The 21,656-nt window shown below is 37.7% G+C and overlaps 1 protein-coding gene across 1 annotated transcript in view; it reads right to left on the bottom strand.

Annotated features, from left to right (window-relative positions):
- Window positions 1–21,656, bottom strand: part of LOC124022034 (CUB and sushi domain-containing protein 3-like) — a 71,702-nt gene that overhangs the window by 14,122 nt on the left and 35,924 nt on the right. Inside the window, exon 2 of the mRNA XM_046337083.1 lies at window positions 20,488–20,710. Within this exon, the coding sequence (XP_046193039.1) occupies window positions 20,488–20,710 (223 nt within the window). The remainder of the gene's footprint in view (window positions 1–20,487; window positions 20,711–21,656) is intronic.

Below are 21,656 nucleotides of genomic sequence, written 5' to 3'. Positions count from 1 at the left end.
GGTGTATTGACGGGTGTATTGACGGGTGTATTGACTGGTGTGTTGACTGGTGTATTGCAGACTGGTGTATTGACTGGTGTATTGACTGGTGTATTGACTGGTGTATTGACTGGTGTATTGACTGATGTATTGCAGACTGGTGTATTGCAGACTGGTGTATTGACAGGTGTATTGACTGGTGTATTGCAGACTGGTGTATTGACTGGTGTATTGACTGGTGTGTTGACTGGTGTGTTGACTGGTGTACTGACTGGTGTATTGCAGACTGGTGTATTGACTGGTGTATTGACAGGTGTATTGACTGGTGTGTTGACTGGTGTATTGACTGGTGTATTGCAGACTGGTGTATTGACTGGTGTATTGCAGACTGGTGTATTGACTGGTGTATTGCAGACTGGTGTATTGACTGGTGTATTGCAGACTGGTGTATTGACTGGTGTATTGACTGGTGTATTGACTGGTGTATTGACTGGTGTATTGCAGACTGGTGTATTGACTGGTGTATTGACTGGTGTATTGCAGACTGGTGTATTGACTGGTGTATTGACTGGTGTATTGACTGGTGTATTGACTGGTGTATTGCAGACTGGTGTATTGACTGGTGTATTGCAGACTGGTGTATTGACTGGTGTATTGACTGGTGTATTGACTGGTGTGTTGACTGGTGTGTTGACTGGTGTATTGCAGACTGGTGTATTCCAGGCTGGTGTATTGATGGTGTATTGACTGGTGTATTGACTGGTGTATTGACTGGTGTATTGCAGACTGGTGTATTGACTGGTGTATTGACTGGTGTATTGCAGACTGGTGTATTGACTGGTGTATTGACTGGTGTATTGCAGACTGGTGTATTGACTGGTGTATTGCAGACTGGTGTATTGACTGGTGTATTGCAGACTGGTGTATTGACTGGTGTATTGCAGACTGGTGTATTGACTGGTGTATTGCAGACTGGTGTATTGACTGGTGTATTGACTGGTGTATTGACTGGTGTATTGACTGGTGTATTGACTGGTGTATTGCAGACTGGTGTATTGACTGGTGTATTGACTGGTGTATTGACTGGTGTATTGACTGGTGTATTGACTGGTGTATTGACTGGTGTATTGCAGACTGGTGTATTGCAGACTGGTGTATTGACTGGTGTATTGCAGACTGGTGTATTGACTGGTGTATTGCAGTTTATTTCACAGCCACCAAAGCAGGTAACGTTCCTACATGTATCGCTCAAAATAATGGATGAAAAAAACCCATTATACCTGAGACATGATGCATTTCCACACATCCACAGCCTGGCATCAGTGAAATGACACCCATTCACCCATCTTCATTCAAGTGCGTATCCCACCACAATAAAGCCATAATGTCAGCGTGATGAGTAGGGAACCTGAATGTCTGAGCCTGTCTGATCCCGCCGGAGCCGCAATGGTCGTCTAGTTTACAACCCGGCAGCTGAATTACTATGAGGGATGCTGCAACTGATTGCCTGAACACGAGCAGCGCTTTCAAACACCTGAACACACTACACATCAGAGGCGAAACTACCTGTCGCAGAGCCACCGGTCTGATTACTGACTTACTGAGACACAAGCCACAGAGAGAGCAACATGCATGGCCCTAACCCTCTCTTCCTCCCTCTCTCTGTCTTCCCCTCTCTTTATCTCTCTCCCTTCCTTCCTCCCTCCTCTCTCTCTCTCTCTCTCTCTCTCTCTCTCTCTCTCTCTCTCTCTCTCTCTCTGTCTTTCCTCTCTTTACCTCTCTCCCTTCCTCTCTCCCTCCCTCCCTCCCTCCCCCACTCTCTCTCTTCTCCCTCTCTCTCTCTCTCTCTCTCTCTCTCTCTCTCTCTGTCTTTCCTCTCTTTATCTCTCTCCCTTCCTTCCTCCCCCACTCTCTCTCTCTCTCTCTCTCTCTCTCTCTCTCTCTCTCTCTCTCTCTGTCTTTCCTCTCTTTACCTCTCTCCCTTCCTCTCTCCCTCCCTCCCTCCCTCCCCCACTCTCTCTCTTTCTCCCTCTCTCTCTCTCTCTCTCTCTCTCTCTCTCCCTTCTTTCCTCTCTTTATCTCTCTCCCTTCCTCTCTCTCCCCCCCTCTCTCCCCTCTCTCTCTGTCTTCCCCTCTCTTTATCTCTCCCTTCCTTCCCCCCTCCCCTCTCTCTCTCTCTCTCTCTCTCTCTCTCTCTCTCTCTCTCTCTCTGTCTTTCCTCTCTTTCCTCTCTCCCTTCCTCTCTCCCTCCCTCCCCTCCCCCCTCTCTCTCTTTCTCCCTCTCCCCTCTCTCTCTCTCTCTCTCTCTCTCTCTCTCCCTCTCTCTGTCTTTCCCTCTCTTTTTCTCTCTCCCTTCCTCTCTCTCTCCCTTCCTCTCTCTCTCCCCCCTCTCTCTTCTCCCCCTCTCTCTCTCCCTCTCTCTGTCTTTCCCTCTCTTTTTCTCTCTCCCTTCCTCTCTCTCTCCTTCCTCTCTCTCCCTCCTTCCTCTCTCTCTCCCTTCCTCTCTCTCCCTCCCCCCTCTCTTTCTCCCCCTCTCTTTCTCCCTCTCTCTCTGTCTTTCCCTCTCTTTTTCTCTCTCCCCTTCCTCTCTCTCTCCCTTCCTCTCTCTCTCCCTCCCTCCCCTCTCTTTCTCTTTCTCCCTCTCTCTCTCTCCCTTCCTCTCTCTCTCCCTCCCTCCCCCTCTCTTTCTCCCTCTCTCTCTCTCTCTCTCTCTCTCTCTCTCTCTCTCTCTCTCTCTCCCTCTCTCTCTGTCTCTCTCCCTTCCTCTCCTCCCTCTCTCTCCCTCTCTCCCTCTCTCTCTCTCTCTCTCTCTCTCTCTCTCTCCTCTCTCTCTCTCTCTCTCTCTCTCTCTCTCTCTCCCTCTCTCTCTGTCTTTCCCTCTCTTTTTCTCTCTCTCTTCCTCTCTCCCCACTGGGCACACACTAGTTGAATCAACGTTGTTTCCACATCATTTCAATTAAATTACATTGAACCAATGTGGAATAGATGTTGAATTGGCATCTGTGCCCAGTGGGTCCTTCTGTCTCTGTCTCTTCCTTACACACAGAAATACCATAACCCCAAGCACATAGCCCATAACCCCAAGCACATAACCCATAACCCCAAGCACTAATCAAATACCACAAACAAATGGTTCATTGACAGGGATGCAATTCATTTTTGTATTACTTCTGAAACAAAATCTCATTCACCAGACTGGCATTTAATTTATAATAACTATAGTACATTATGTTTACCAGACTGGCATTTAATTTATAATAACTATAGTACATTATGTTTACCAGACTGGCATTTAATTATTAATAACTATAGTACATTATGTTTACCAGACTGGCATTTAATTATTAATAACTATAGTACATTATGTTTACCAGACTGGCATTTAATTATTAATAACTATAGTACATTATGTTTACCAGACTGACATTTAGTTATTAATAAATATAGTACATTATGTTTACCAGACTGACATTTAATTATTTAGTGGTCCTTCTGTAGCTCAGTTGGTAGAGCATGGCGCTTGTAACGCCAGGGTAGTGGGTTCGATCCCCGGGACCACCCATACGTAGAATCTATGCACACATGACTGTAAGTCGCTTTGGATAAAAGCGTCTGCTAAATGGCATATATTATTATTATTATATTATTAATAACTATAGTACATTATGTTTACCAGACTGGCATTTAATTATTAATAACTATAGTACATTATGCTTACCAGACTGACATTTAGTTATTAATAAATATAGTACATTATGTTTACCAGACTGACATTTAATTTTTAATAAATATAGTACATTATGTTTACCAGACTGGCATTTAATTATTAATAACTATAGTACATTATGTTTACCAGACTGGCATTTAATTTGTAATAACTATAGTACATTATGTTTACCAGACTGGCATTTAATTTGTAATAACTATAGTACATTATGTTTACCAGACTGGCATTTAATTATTAATAACTATAGTACATTATGTTTACCAGACTGGCATTTAATTATTAATAACTATAGTACATTATGTTTACCAGACTGGCATTTAATTATTAATAACTATAGTACATTATGTTTACCAGACTGGCATTTAATTTGTAATAACTATAGTACATTATGTTTACCAGACTGGCATTTAATTTGTAATAACTATAGTACATTATGTTTACCAGACTGGCATTTAATTTGTAATAACTATAGTACATTATGTTTACCAGACTGACTTTTAATTATTAATAACTATAGTACATTATGTTCACCAGACTGGCATTTAATTATTAATAACTATAGTACATTATGTTCACCAGACTGGCATTTAATTATTAATAACTATAGTACATTATGTTCACCAGACTGGCATTTAATTATTAATAACTATAGTACATTATGTTTACCAGACTGACTTTTAATTATTAATAACTATAGTACATTATGTTCACCAGACTGGCATTTAATTTGTAATAACTATAGTACATTATGTTTACCAGACTGGCATTTAGTTATTAATAAATATAGTACATTATGTTTACCAGACTGGCATTTAATTATTAATAACTATAGTACATTATGTTTACCAGACTGGCATTTAATTATTAATAACTATAGTACATTATGTTTACCAGACTGGCATTTAATTATTAATAACTATAGTACATTATGTTTACCAGACTGACATTTAATTTTTAATAACTATAGTACATTATGTTTACCAGACTGGCATTTAATTATTTAGTGGTCCTTCTGTAGCTCAGTTGGTAGAGCATGGCGCTTGTAACGCCAGGGTAGTGGGTTCGATCCCCGGGACCACCCATACGTAGAATCTATGCACACATGACTGTAAGTCGCTTTGGATAAAAGCGTCTGCTAAATGGCATATATTATTATTATTATTATATTATTAATAACTATAGTACATTATGTTTACCAGACTGGCATTTAATTATTAATAACTATAGTACATTATGTTTACCAGACTGACATTTAGTTATTAATAAATATAGTACATTATGTTTACCAGACTGACATTTAGTTATTAATAAATATAGTACATTATGTTTACCAGACTGACATTTAGTTATTAATAACTATAGTACATTATGCTTACCAGACTGACATTTAGTTATTAATAAATATAGTACATTATGTTTACCAGACTGGCATTTAATTATTAATAACTATAGTACATTATGTTTACCAGACTGACATTTAGTTATTAATAAATATAGTACATTATGTTTACCAGACTGACATTTAGTTATTAATAAATATAGTACATTATGTTTACCAGACTGACATTTAATTTTTAATAACTATAGTACATTATGTTTACCAGACTGGCATTTAATTTTTAATAACTATAGTACATTATGTTTACCAGACTGGCATTTAATTTTTAATAACTATAGTACATTATGTTTACCAGACTGACTTTTAATTTTTAATAACTATAGTACATTATGTTTACCAGACTGACATTTAGTTATTAATAAATATTAATAAATATATTATGTATAGACTGTTTAAACTGTTTTAACTGTAAAGGCAATATAAAAACAACCTGATGAAGGCCATAGGCTGACACATGTAGTTTTAACTGTAAAGACAATAGAAAGACAACCTGATGAAGGCCATAGGCTGACACATGTCGTTTTAACTGTAAAGACAATAGAAAAACAACCTGATGAAGGCCATAGGCTGACACATGTCATTTTAACTGTAAAGACAATAGAAAAACAACCGGATGAAGGCCATAGGCTGACACGTGTCGTTTTAACTGTAAAGACAATAGAAAACAACCTGATGAAGGCCATAGGCTGACACATGTCGTTTTAACTGTAAAGACAATAGAAAAACAACCTGATGAAGGCCATAGGCTGACACATGTCGTTTTAACTGTAAAGACAATAGAAAAACAACCTGATGAAGGCCATAGGCTGACACATGTCGTTTTAACTGTAAAGACCATAGAAAAACAACCTGATGAAGGCCATAGGCTGACACATGTCGTTTTAACTGTAAAGACAATAGAAAGACAACCTGATTAAGGCCATAGGCTGACACATGTCGTTTTAACTGTAAAGACAATAGAAAAACAACCTGATTAAGGCCATAGGCTGACACATGTCGTTTTAACTGTAAAGACAATAGAAAGACAACCTGATGAAGGCCATAGGCTGACACATGTCGTTTTAACTGTAAAGACAATAGAAAAACAACCTTATGAAGGCCATAGGCTGACACATGTCGTTTTAACTGTAAAGACAATAGAAAAACAACCGGATGAAGGCCATAGGCTGACACATGTCGTTTTAACTGTAAAGACAATAGAAAAACAACCGGATGAAGGCCATAGGCTGACACATGTCATTTTAACTGTAAAGACAATAGAAAGACAACCTGATGAAGGCCATAGGCTGACACATGTCGTTTTAACTGTAAAGTCAATTGAAAAACTAAGGGCTGAAACATAGTTTTTTTTATCAACAAAGAAGCTTCTTTTTTTTTAACTTCCTCTGTCCTCCAAGGAAATGTCCTGTTCTCTTCCGTAAAGCCAGTGGAGACATTGATTTCTTTAATGTCATCTATTTCCAAGGTTTTTCTGATGCAATAATATTTCTAACACTGTTACACAATAGAAGGCAATAAAAATGGCTACTTGCAGCGACAGTCTTAAATTACTTTACTGTTCTGTAGAGCTAAGTGGGGAATCACTTCCAAATTCATAAATACAATTATTAATCAATTATTATTAATTATTTCTATGTGGACCAAAATTACTAATACCTCTAAGTTCAACTTCATTGCAGTGATGGTTGCAAACACTCAATCGGCTGGGGGCACGTAAAAACTCACACGTAACAAAACAATGGGCTTCAATAGAATGAGAATGTATGATAGATTACTCCCTAACTACTGTATACTTCAAACAGAGTGATTACTCCCTAACTACTGTATACTTCAAACAGAGTGATTACTCCCTAACTACTGTATACTTCAAACAGAGTGATTACTCCCTAACTACTGTATACTTCAAACAGAGTGATTACTCCCTAACTACTGTATACTTCAAACAGAGTGATTACTCCCTAACTACTGTATACTTCAAACAGAGTGATTACTCCCTAACTACTGTATACTTCAAACAGAGTGATTACTCCCTACTGTAGACAGGTAACGTGAAACAGAGTGATTACTCCCTAACTACTGTAGACAGGTAACGTGAAACAGAGTGATTACTTCTCTACTGTAGACAGGTAACGTGAAACAGAGTGATTACTCCCTAACTACTGTAGACAGGTAACGTGAAACAGAGTGATTACTTCTCTACTGTAGACAGGTAACGTGAAACAGATTGATTACTTCTCTACTGTAGACAGGTAACGTGAAACAGAGTGATTACTCTCTACTGTAGACAGGTAACGTGAAACAGAGTGATTACTCCCTACTGTAGACAGGTAACGTGAAACAGAGTGATTACTCCCTACTGTAGACAGGTAACGTGAAACAGAGTGATTACTCCTAACTACTGTAGACAGGTAACGTGAAACAGAGTGATTACTCCTAACTACTGTAGACAGGTAACGTGAAACAGAGTGATTACTTCTCTACTGTAGACAGGTAACGTGAAACAGAGTGATTACTCCCTAACTACTGTAGACAGGTAACGTGAAACAGAGTGATTACTCCCTACTGTAGACAGGTAACGTGAAACAGAGTGATTACTCCCTACTGTAGACAGGTAACGTGAAACAGAGTGATTACTCCCTAACTACTGTAGACAGGTAACGTGAAACAGAGTGATTACTCCCTAACTACTGTAGACAGGTAACGTGAAACAGAGTGATTACTCCCTAACTACTGTAGACAGGTAACGTGAAACAGAGTGATTACTCCCTAACTACTGTAGACAGGTAACGTAAAACAGAGTGATTACTCCCTACTGTAGACAGGTAACGTGAAACAGAGTGATTACTCCCTAACTACTGTATACTTCAAACAGAGTGATTACTCCCTACTGTAGACAGGTAACGTAAAACAGAGTGATTACTCCCTACTGTAGACAGGTAACGTAAAACAGAGTGATTACTCCCTAACTACTGCAGACAGGTAACGTGAAACAGAGTGATTACTCCCTAACTACTGTAGACAGGTAACGTGAAACAGAGTGATTACTCCCTAACTACTGGTAGACAGGTAACGTGAAACAGAGTGATTACTCCCTAACTACTGTAGACAGGTAACGTAAAACAGAGTGATTACTCCCTACTGTAGACAGGTAACGTGAAACAGAGTGATTACTCCCTACTGTAGACAGGTAACGTGAAACAGAGTGATTACTCCCTACTGTAGACAGGTAACGTGAAACAGAGTGATTACAACTACTGAGTGAAACAGAGTGATACTCCCTAACTACTGTAGACAGGTAACGTGAAACAGAGTGATTACTCCCTACTGTAGACAGGTAACGTGAAACAGAGTGATTACTCCCTAACTACTGTAGACAGGTAACGTGAAACAGAGTGATTACTCCCTAACTACTGTAGACAGGTAACGTGAAACAGAGTGATTACTCCCTAACTACTGTAGACAGGTAACGTGAAACAGAGTGATTACTCCTCTACTGTAGACAGGTAACGTGAAACAGAGTGATTACTCCCTAACTACTGCAGACAGGTAACGTGAAACAGAGTGATTACTCCCTACTGTAGACAGGTAACGTGAAACAGAGTGATTACTCCCTAACTACTGTAGACAGGTAACGTGAAACAGAGTGATTACTCCCTAACTACTGTAGACAGGTAACGTGAAACAGAGTGATTACTCCCTAACTACTGTAGACAGGTAACGTGAAACAGAGTGATTACTCCCTAACTACTGTAGACAGGTAACGTGAAACAGAGTGATTACTCCCTAACTACTGTAGACAGGTAACGTGAAACAGAGTGATTACTCCCTACTGTAGACAGGTAACGTGAAACAGAGTGATTACTCCCTAACTACTGTAGACAGGTAACGTGAAACAGAGTGATTACTCCCTACTGTAGACAGGTAACGTGAAACAGAGTGATTACTCCCTAACTACTGTAGACAGGTAACGTGAACCTCCCTATTTTACTGCATCACTGATAGACATATCATTTCAACCTCCCTATTTTACTACATCACCTGTAGACATATCATATCAACCTCCCTATTTTTACTACATCACCTATAGACATATCATATCAACCTCCCTATTTTACTACATCACCTATAGACATATCATATCAACCTCCCTATTTTACTACATCACCTATAGACATATCATATCAACCTCCCTATTTTACTACATCACCTATAGACATATCATATCAACCTCCCTATTTTGCTACATCACCTATAGACATATCATATCAACCTCCCTATTTTACTGCATCACTGAGAGACATATCAATACCTATTTATATGTTCACTAATTACAGTAGTAACATACCTGTGTGTCTATATGCTCACTAATTACAGTAGTAACATACCTGTGTGTCTATATGTTCACTAATTACAGTAGTAACATATCTGTCTGTGTGTTCACTAATTACAGTAGTAACATACCTGTGTGTCTGTATGCTCACTAATTACAGTAGTAACATACCTGTGTGTCTGTATGTTCACTAATTACAGTAGTAACATATCTGTCTGTGTGTTCACTAATTACAGTAGTAACATACCTGTGTGTCTATATGCTCACTAATTACAGTAGTAACATACCTGTGTGTCTATATGTTCACTAATTACAGTAGTAACATATCTGTCTGTGTGTTCACTAATTACAGTAGTAACATACCTGTGTGTCTGTATGCTCACTAATTACAGTAGTAACATACCTATGTGTCTATATGCTCAGTAATTACAGTAGTAACATACCTGTGTGTCTATATGCTCACTAATTACAGTAGTAACATACCTGTGTGTCTATATGCTCACTAATTACAGTAGTAACATACCTGCGTGTCTATATGTTCACTAATTACAGTAGTAACATATCTGTCTGTGTGTTCACTAATTACAGTAGTAACATACCTGTGTGTCTGTATGCTCACTAATTACAGTAGTAACATACCTATGTGTCTATATGCTCAGTAATTACAGTAGTAACATACCTGTGTGTCTATATGCTCACTAATTACAGTAGTAACATACCTGCGTGTCTATATGTTCACTAATTACAGTAGTAACATATCTGTCTGTGTGTTCACTAATTACAGTAAAAACATACCTGTGTGTCTGTATGTTCACTAATTACAGTAGTAGCATACCTGTGTGTCTGTATGTTCACTAATTACAGTAGTAACATACCTGTGTGTCTGTAGGTTCACTAATTACAGTAGTAACATATCTGTCTGTGTGTTCACTAATTACAGTAGTAACATACCTGTGTGTCTATATGCTCACTAATTACAGTAGTAACATACCTGTGTGTCTGTATGTTCACTAATTACAGTAGTAACATACCTGTGTGTCTGTAGGTTAACTAATTACAGTAGTAACATACCTGTGTCTGTATGTAGGTTGAATGTGGGTTGGTAAGTTTCTAGCTGCCTGAGGCTCAGTAAGCCTTCTGTTATGTACTGTAATTATCATTATGTGGCACAACTCACACACTACAGCGCTGTCACAAAGACATCCTGGGTCAGCGTCCCAAATGGGCCCCCTATTCCCTACACAGTGCACTACAATTTACCCAGAGCCCTGGGATAGGGCCCTGGTCTAAAGTAGTGCACTATATAGGGAATCGGGTGCCATTTGGGACTGAACACTTCAAAAGTCTTCTATAAAAAGAGTGTGACTAAGACACAAAGAACAATGTTGCTATTTAGAGATAAAGGACGGATCTAGAGGAATCCATCAATAGCAGACCATTTATTTTGTCTCCAATGTTTTAGTCTCGCTGTTTTCCACTGTCGTTGACGAGCACGATTAGTTCTAAGTCTAGGAGAATGCAGAAGTCCTATCAGTATGCAAATGTTGTTGCCTGCATTCACAAAATAGTTACCGCTTCTCCTTGACGATAAGATGAGCAAAAGTACCTAGGAGATTCTAACCAAGGATGTGAACTAACGTAAAATCTATTTTCTATTCAGAAGTTAGACCAGTCGCGGAGCAGCTCGGTCTGCAGCAGACATGGGGGTTAAGTGCCTAACATAGGAGACGATAGGAGATGGCATCTAAGATACTAATGCCAGCAAGAAACCATTTTTTATACTGAGAAACAAATGATGGAGACAACAGACTAACAGTCATTATACTGTTAACAAGACAGAGACAACAGACTAACAGTCATTATACTGTTAACAAGACAGAGACAACAGTCATTATACTGTTAACAAGACAGAGACAACAGTCATTATACTGTTAACAAGACAGAGACAACAGTCTAACAGTCATTATACTGTTAACAAGACAGAGACAACAGACTAACAGTCATTATACTGTTAACAAGACAGAGACAACAGACTAACAGTCATTATACTGTTAACAAGACAGACACAACAGTCATTATACTGTTAACAAGACAGAGACAACAGACTAACAGTCATTATACTGTTAACAAGACAGACACAACAGTCATTATACTGATAACAAGACAGAGACAACAGACTAACAGTCATTATACTGTTAACAAGACAGACACAACAGTCATTATACTGTTAACAAGACAGAGACAACAGTCATTATACTGTTAACAAGACAGAGACAACAGTCTAACAGTCATTATACTGATAACAAGACAGAGACAACAGTCATTATACTGTTAACAAGACAGAGACAACAGTCATTATACTGTTAACAAGACAGAGACAACAGTCATTATACTGTTAACAAGACAGAGACAACAGTCATTATACTGTTAACAAGACAGAGACAACAGACTAACAGTCATTATACTGATAACAAGACAGAGACAACAGTCATTATACTGTTAACAAGACAGAGACAACAGACTAACAGTCATTATACTGATAACAAGACAGAGACAACAGTCATTATACTGTTAACAAGACAGAGACAACAGTCATTATACTGATAACAAGACAGAGACAACAGACTAACAGTCATTATACTGTTAACAAGACAGAGACAACAGACTAACAGTCATTATACTGTTAACAAGACAGAGACAACAGTCATTATACTGATAACAAGACAGAGACAACAGACTAACAGTCATTATACTGATAACAAGACAGAGACAACAGTCATTATACTGTTAACAAGACAGAGACAACAGTCATTATACTGATAACAAGACAGAGACAACAGACTAACAGTCATTATACTGATAACAAGACAGAGACAACAGTCATTATACTGTTAACAAGACAGAGACAACAGACTAACAGTCATTATACTGATAACAAGACAGAGACAACAGACTAACAGTCATTATACTGTCAACAAGACAGAGACAACAGTCTAACAGTCATTATACTGTTAACAAGACAGAGACAACAGTCATTATACTGTTAACAAGACAGAGACAACAGACTAACAGTCATTATACTGTTAACAAGACAGAGACAACAGACTAACAGTCATTATACTGTTAACAAGACAGAGACAACAGTCATTATACTGTTAACAAGACAGAGACAACAGTCATTATACTGTTAACAAGACAGAGACAACAGACTAACAGTCATTATACTGTTAACAAGACAGAGACTAACAGTCATTATACTGTTAACAAGACAGAGACAACAGTCATTATACTGTTAACAAGACAGAGACAACAGACTAACAGTCATTATACTGTTAACAAGACAGAGACAACAGTCATTATACGGTTAACAAGACAGAGACAACAGACTAACAGTCATTATACTGTTAACAAGACGGAGACAACAGACTAACAGTCATTATACTGTTAACAAGACAGAGACAACAGTCATTATACTGTTAACAAGACAGAGACAACAGTCATTATACTGTTAACAAGACAGAGACAACAGTCATTATACTGTTAACAAGACAGAGACAACAGACTAACAGTCATTATACTGATAACAAGACAGAGACAACAGACTAACAGTCATTATACTGTTAACAAGACAGAGACAACAGTCATTATACTGTTAACAAGACAGAGACAACAGACTAACAGTCATTATACTGTTAACAAGACAGAGACAACAGTCTAACAGTCATTATACTGTTAACAAGACAGAGACAACAGACTAACAGTCATTATACTGTTAACAAGACAGAGACAACAGTCATTATACTGTTAACAAGACAGAGACAACAGTCATTATACTGTTAACAAGACAGAGACAACAGACTAACAGTCATTATACTGATAACAAGACAGAGACAACAGACTAACAGTCATTATACTGATAACAAGACAGAGACAACAGTCATTATACTGATAACAAGACAGAGACAACAGACTAACAGTCATTATACTGTTAACAAGACAGAGACAACAGTCATTATACTGTCAACAAGACAGAGACAACAGTCATTATACTGTTAACAAGACAGAGACAACAGTCTAACAGTCATTATACTGTTAACAAGACAGAGACAACAGTCTATACAGTCATTATACTGTTAACAAGACAGAGACAACAGACTAACAGTCATTATACTGTTAACAAGACAGAGACAACAGACTAACAGTCATTATACTGATAACAAGACAGAGACAACAGTCTAACAGTCATTATACTGTTAACAAGACAGAGACAACATTCATTATACTGTTAACAAGACAGAGACAACAGTCATTATACTGTTAACAAGACAGAGACAACAGACTAACAGTCATTATACTGTTAACAAGACAGAGACAACAGACTAACAGTCATTATACTGTTAACAAGACAGAGACAACAGTCATTATACTGTTAACAAGACAGAGACAACAGTCATTATACTGTTAACAAGACAGAGACAACAGACTAACAGTCATTATACTGTTAACAAGACAGAGACAACAGTCTAACAGTCATTATACTGATAACAAGACAGAGACAACAGTCATTATACTGTTAACAAGACAGAGACAACAGACTAACAGTCATTATACTGTTAACAAGACAGAGACAACAGACTAACAGTCATTATACTGTTAACAAGACAGAGACAACAGACTAACAGTCATTATACTGTTAACAAGACAGAGACAACAGACTAACAGTCATTATACTGTTAACAAGACAGAGACAACAGACTAACAGTCATTATACTGTTAACAAGACAGAGACAACAGTCATTATACTGTTAACAAGACAGAGACAACAGACTAACAGTCATTATACTGTTAACAAGACAGAGACAACAGACTAACAGTCATTATACTGTTAACAAGACAGAGACAACAGACTAACAGTCATTATACTGTTAACAAGACAGAGACAACAGTCATTATACTGTTAACAAGACAGAGACAATTATACAACAAGACAGAGACAACAGACTGTTAACAAGACAGAGACAACAGTCTAACAGTCATTATACTGTTAACAAGACAGAGACAACAGACTAACAGTCATTATACTGTTAACAAGACAGAGACAACAGACTAACAGTCATTATACTGTTAACAAGACAGAGACAACAGACTAACAGTCATTATACTGTTAACAAGACAGAGACAACAGACTAACAGTCATTATACTGTTAACAAGACAGAGACAACAGTCATTATACTGTTAACAAGACAGAGACAACAGTCATTATACTGTTAACAAGACAGAGACAACAGACTAACAGTCATTATACTGATAACAAGACAGAGACAACAGACTAACAGTCATTATACTGATAACAAGACAGAGACAAAAGTCATTATACTGATAACAAGACAGAGACAACAGACTAACAGTCATTATACTGTTAACAAGACAGAGACAACAGTCATTATACTGTCAACAAGACAGAGACAACAGTCATTATACTGTCAACAAGACAGAGACAACAGTCATTATACTGTTAACAAGACAGAGACAACAGTCTAACAGTCATTATACTGTTAACAAGACAGAGACAACAGTCTAACAGTCATTATACTGTTAACAAGACAGAGACAACAGACTAACAGTCATTATACTGTTAACAAGACAGAGACAACAGACTAACAGTCATTATACTGATAACAAGACAGAGACAACAGTCTAACAGTCATTATACTGTTAACAAGACAGAGACAACATTCATTATACTGTTAACAAGACAGAGACAACAGTCATTATACTGTTAACAAGACAGAGACAACAGACTAACAGTCATTATACTGTTAACAAGACAGAGACAACAGTCATTATACTGTTAACAAGACAGAGACAACAGTCATTATACTGTTAACAAGACAGAGACAACAGACTAACAGTCATTATACTGTTAACAAGACAGAGACAACAGTCTAACAGTCATTATACTGATAACAAGACAGAGACAACAGTCATTATACTGTTAACAAGACAGAGACAACAGACTAACAGTCATTATACTGTTAACAAGACAGAGACAACAGACTAACAGTCATTATACTGTTAACAAGACAGAGACAACAGACTAACAGTCATTATACTGTTAACAAGACAGAGACAACAGACTAACAGTCATTATACTGTTAACAAGACAGAGACAACAGACTAACAGTCATTATACTGTTAACAAGACAGAGACAACAGACTAACAGTCATTATACTGTTAACAAGACAGAGACAACAGTCATTATACTGTTAACAAGACAGAGACAACAGACTAACAGTCATTATACTGTTAACAAGACAGAGACAACAGTCATTATACTGTTAACAAGACAGAGACAACAGTCATTATACTGTTAACAAGACAGAGACAACAGACTAACAGTCATTATACTGTTAACAAGACAGAGACAACAGACTAACAGTCATTATACTGTTAACAAGACAGAGACAACAGTCATTATACTGTTAACAAGACAGAGACAACAGTCTAACAGTCATTATACTGTTAACAAGACAGAGACAACAGACTAACAGTCATTATACTGTTAACAAGACAGAGATTATAATAACAAGACAGAGACAACAGACTAACAGTCATTATACTGTTAACAAGACAGAGACAACAGTCATTATACTGTTAACAAGACAGAGACAACAGTCATTATACTGTCAACAAGACAGAGACAACAGTCTAACAGTCATTATACTGATAACAAGACAGAGACAACAGTCATTATACTGTTAACAAGACAGAGACAACAGACTAACAGTCATTATACTGATAACAAGACAGAGACAACAGACATTATACTGTTAACAAGACAGAGACAACAGTCATTATACTGTTAACAAGACAGAGACAACAGACTAACAGTCATTATACTGTTAACAAGACAGAGACAACAGTCATTATACTGTTAACAAGACAGAGACAACAGACTAACAGTCATTATACTGTTAACAAGACAGAGACAACAGACTAACAGTCATTATACTGTTAACAAGACAGAGACAACAGACTCAGTCATTATACTGTTAACAAGACAGAGACAACAGACTAACAGTCATTATACTGTTAACAAGACAGAGACAACTGTTAACAAGACAGAGACAACAGTCTAACAGTCATTATACTGTTAACAAGACAGAGACAACAGACTAACAGTCATTATACTGTTAACAAGACAGAGACAACAGTCAGTCATTATACTGTTAACAAGACAGAGACAACAGTCATTATACTGTTAACAAGACAGAGACAACAGACTAACAGTCATTATACTGTTAACAAGACAGAGACAACAGTCATTATACTGTTAACACAGAGACAGAGACAACAGTCATTATACTGTTAACAAGACAGAGACAACAGTCTAACAGTCATTATACTGTTAACAAGACAGCAACAACAGTCTAACAGTCATTATACTGTTAACAAGACAGAGACAACAGACTAACAGTCATTATACTGTTAACAAGACAGAGACAACAGTCATTATACTGTTAACAAGACAGAGACAACAGACTAACAGTCATTATACTGTTAACAAGACAGAGACAACAGTCATTATACTGTTAACAAGACAGAGACAACAGTCATTATACTGTTAACAAGACAGAGACAACAGTCATTATACTGTTAACAAGACAGAGACAACAGACTAACAGTCATTATACTGTTAACAAGACAGAGACAACAGTAACATCATTATACTGTTAACAAGACAGAGACAACAGTCATTATACTGTTAACAAGACAGAGACAACAGACTAACAGTCATTATACTGAACAAGACAGAGACAACAGTCATTATACTGTTAACAAGACAGAGACAACAGTCATTATACTGTTAACAAGACAGAGACAACAGTCATTATACTGTTAACAAGACAGAGACAACAGACTAACAGTCATTATACTGTTAACAAGACAGAGACAACAGTCATTATACTGTTAACAAGACAGAGACAACAGACTAACAGTCATTATACTGTTAACAAGACAGAGACAACAGTCATTATACTGTTAACAAGACAGAGACAACAGTCAACAGTTATACTGTTAACAAGACAGAGACAACAGACTAAGAGTCATTATACTGTTAACAAGACAGAGACAACAGACTAAGAGTCATTATACTGTTAACAAGACAGAGACAACAGTCTAACAGTCATTATACTGATAACAAGACAGAGACAACAGACTAACAGTCATTATACTGATAACAAGACAGAGACAACAGACTAACAGTCATTATACTGTTAACAAGACAGAGACAACAGTCATTATACTGTTAACAAGACAGAGACAACAGACTAACAGTCATTATACTGTTAACAAGACAGAGACAACAGTCATTATACTGTTAACAAGACAGAGACAACAGACTAACAGTCATTATACTGATAACAAGACAGAGACAACAGACTAACAGTCATTATACTGTTAACAAGACAGAGACAACAGACTAACAGTCATTATACTGTTAACAAGACAGAGACAACAGTCATTATACTGTTAACAAGACAGAGACAACAGACTAACAGTCATTATACTGTTAACAAGACAGAGACAACAGACTAACAGTCATTATACTGATAACAAGACAGAGACAACAGACTAACAGTCATTATACTGATAACAAGACAGAGACAACAGTCTAACAGTCATTATACTGTTAACAAGACAGAGACAACAGTCTAACAGTCATTATACTGTTAACAAGACAGAGACAACAGACTAACAGTCATTATACTGTTAACAAGACAGAGACAACAGTCATTATACTGATAACAAGACAGAGACAACAGTCTAACAGTCATTATACTGTTAACAAGACAGAGACAACAGTCTAACAGTCATTATACTGTTAACAAGACAGAGACAACAGTCATTATACTGTTAACAAGACAGAGACAACAGTCATTATACTGATAACAAGACAGAGACAACAGTCATTATACTGTTAACAAGACAGAGACAACAGTCTAACAGTCATTATACTGTTAACAAGACAGAGACAACAGTCATTATACTGTTAACAGTCATTATACTGATAACAAGACAGAGACAACAGTCATTATACTGTTAACAAGACAGAGACAACAGTCATTATACTGTTAACAAGACAGAGACAACAGTCATTATACTGTTAACAAGACAGAGACAACAGACTAACAGTCATTATACTGTTAACAAGACAGAGACAACAGTCTAACAGTCATTATACTGATAACAAGACAGAGACAACAGACTAACAGTCATTATACTGATAACAAGACAGAGACAACAGACTAACAGTCATTATACTGTTAACAAGACAGAGACAACAGTCTAACAGTCATTATACTGATAACAAGACAGAGACAACAGACTAACAGTCATTATACTGATAACAAGACAGAGACAACAGACTAACAGTCATTATACTGATAACAAGACAGAGACAACAGACTAACAGTCATTATACTGTTAACAAGACAGAGACAACAGACATTATACTGTTAACAAGACAGAGACAACAGTCATTATACTGTTAACAAGACAGAGACAACAGACTAACAGTCATTATACTGTTAACAAGACAGAGACAACAGACTAACAGTCATTATACTGTTAACAAGACAGAGACAACAGACTAACAGTCATTATACTGTTAACAAGACAGAGACAACAGTCTAACAGTCATTATACTGATAACAAGACAGAGACAACAGACTAACAGTCATTATACTGTTAACAAGACAGAGACAACAGACTAACAGTCATTATACTGTTAACAAGACAGAGACAACAGACTAACAGTCATTATACTGATAACAAGACAGAGACAACAGTCATTATACTGATAACAAGACAGAGACAACAGTCATTATACTGTTAACAAGACAGAGACAACAGACTAACAGTCATTATACTGATAACAAGACAGAGACAACAGTCATTATACTGTTAACAAGACAGAGACAACAGTCATTATACTGTTAACAAGACAGAGACAACAGTCATTATACTGATAACAAGACAGAGACAACAGTCATTATACTGTTAACAAGACAGAGACAACAGTCTAACAGTCATTATACTGTTAACAAGACAGAGACAACAGACTAACAGTCATTATACTGTTAACAAGACAGAGACAACAGTCATTATACTGTTAACAAGACAGAGACAACAGTCATTATACTGTTAACAAGACAGAGACAACAGTCTAACAGTCATTATACTGATAACAAGACAGAGACAACAGTCTAACAGTCATTATACTGATAACAAGACAGAGACAACAGTCTAACAGTCATTATACTGATAACAAGACAGAGACAACAGTCATTATACTGTTAACAAGACAGAGACAACAGTCATTATACTGTTAACAAGACAGACACAACAGTCATTATACTGTTAACAAGACAGAGACAACAGTCATTATACTGTTAACAAGACAGAGACAACAGACTAACAGTCATTATACTGTTAACAAGACAGAGACAACAGTCATTATACTGTTAACAAGACAGAGACAACAGTCATTATACTGTTAACAAGACAGAGACAACAGACTAACAGTCATTATACTGTTAACAAGACAGAGACAACAGTCATTATACTGTTAACAAGACAGAGACAACAGTCATTATACTGTTAACAAGACAGACACAACAGTCATTATACTGTTAACAAGACAGAGACAACAGTCTAACATAATCTCCCAGAATGCTCGTTAGATTGTTTATGTCTTGAATACTTAATTTTGCTTCCGCTCTTCTTCTCTGAAATAATGCCGTAGTTAGTGTCTGACCTGTGTCTGATTTCAGAGAACTCCAGGCATGCTGGAAATAAATGAGAGGGCATTTTGTTCCTCTGTGCCATTCTTCTGGAGTGTTTCACTATGAGATCTCTGCCACAATAACACCTCATAGCAGGGCTTGGTAATAGAAGTGTCTCATCAGACACTATGAGATCTCTGCTACAATGACACCTCATAGCAGGGCTTGGTAATTTAAGTGTCTAATTCTCTAATTCTCACCTCGTCCGGAAGTGTGCCGGATGTGGGTGTCCATCATACAAAGATAAAAAATCGTACTCCTCTTCCACGGCGAAAGATTGAAAAACGATGTGGATCCTGTTCATCTGTTCCGCTACGATGACCCAGGTACAGTTGGCACCGTTGGGATATCCGTACGGGAAACCTGGGCTTTCTATGGTACCGTTCTGTCCTTTTAACGTCCCTCCACACGTATTTATGAACCCTGGAAAGACAAGAAAACAAAACACCATGAGATCAGACACTCCCACACGTACAGGAAACACATTTCTTCAACACTCCACACGTTACAGGAAACACATTTCTTCAACACTCAACACGTACAGGAAACACATTTCTTCAACACTCCACACGTACAGGAAACACATTTCTTCAACACTCCACACGTTACAGGAAACACATTTCTTCAACACTCCACACGTACAGGAAACACATTTCTTCAACACTCCACACGGAAACACATTTCTTCAACACTCCACACGTACAGGAAACACATTTCTTCAACACTCCACACGTACAGGAAACACATTTCTTCAACACTCCACACGTACAGGAAACACATTTCTTCAACACTCCACACGTACAGGAAACACATTTCTTCAACACTCCACACGTACAGGAAACACATTTCTTCAACACTCCACACGTACAGGAAACACATTTCTTCAACACTCCACACGTACAGGAAACACATTTCTTCAACACTCCACACGTACAGGAAACACATTTCTTCAACACTCCACACGTACAGGAAACACATTTCTTCAACACTCCACACGTACAGGAAACACATTTTGAACGCTCAACACTCAAAAATGTATCCAATACACTGTAGCATTTCCCCAATCCCCTTCACAGTAACACAGATGTTTTGAGACAAACAACAAGTCTGGTAAATTGGTACCTCCAGCTGTTCTGCATTTTCCCCATCCTACCCTCTACCCCCTCTCCTGGTCTGTACCTTCCCCACCCTACCCACTACCCACTACCCACTCTCCTGGTCTGTACCTTCCCCATCCTACCCTCTACCCACTCTCCTGGTCTGTACCTTCCCCATCCTACCCACTACCCACTATCCACTCTCCTGGTCTGTACCTTCCCCACCTTACCCACTACCCACTACCCACTCTCCTGGTCTGTACCTTCCCCAT

This window comes from Oncorhynchus gorbuscha, unplaced genomic scaffold, assembly GCF_021184085.1.
Source record: "Oncorhynchus gorbuscha isolate QuinsamMale2020 ecotype Even-year unplaced genomic scaffold, OgorEven_v1.0 Un_scaffold_1271, whole genome shotgun sequence".
In the NCBI taxonomy this organism is placed as follows: Eukaryota; Metazoa; Chordata; class Actinopteri; order Salmoniformes; family Salmonidae; genus Oncorhynchus; species Oncorhynchus gorbuscha.
This window is presented reverse-complemented; position numbering and strand designations above follow the sequence as displayed.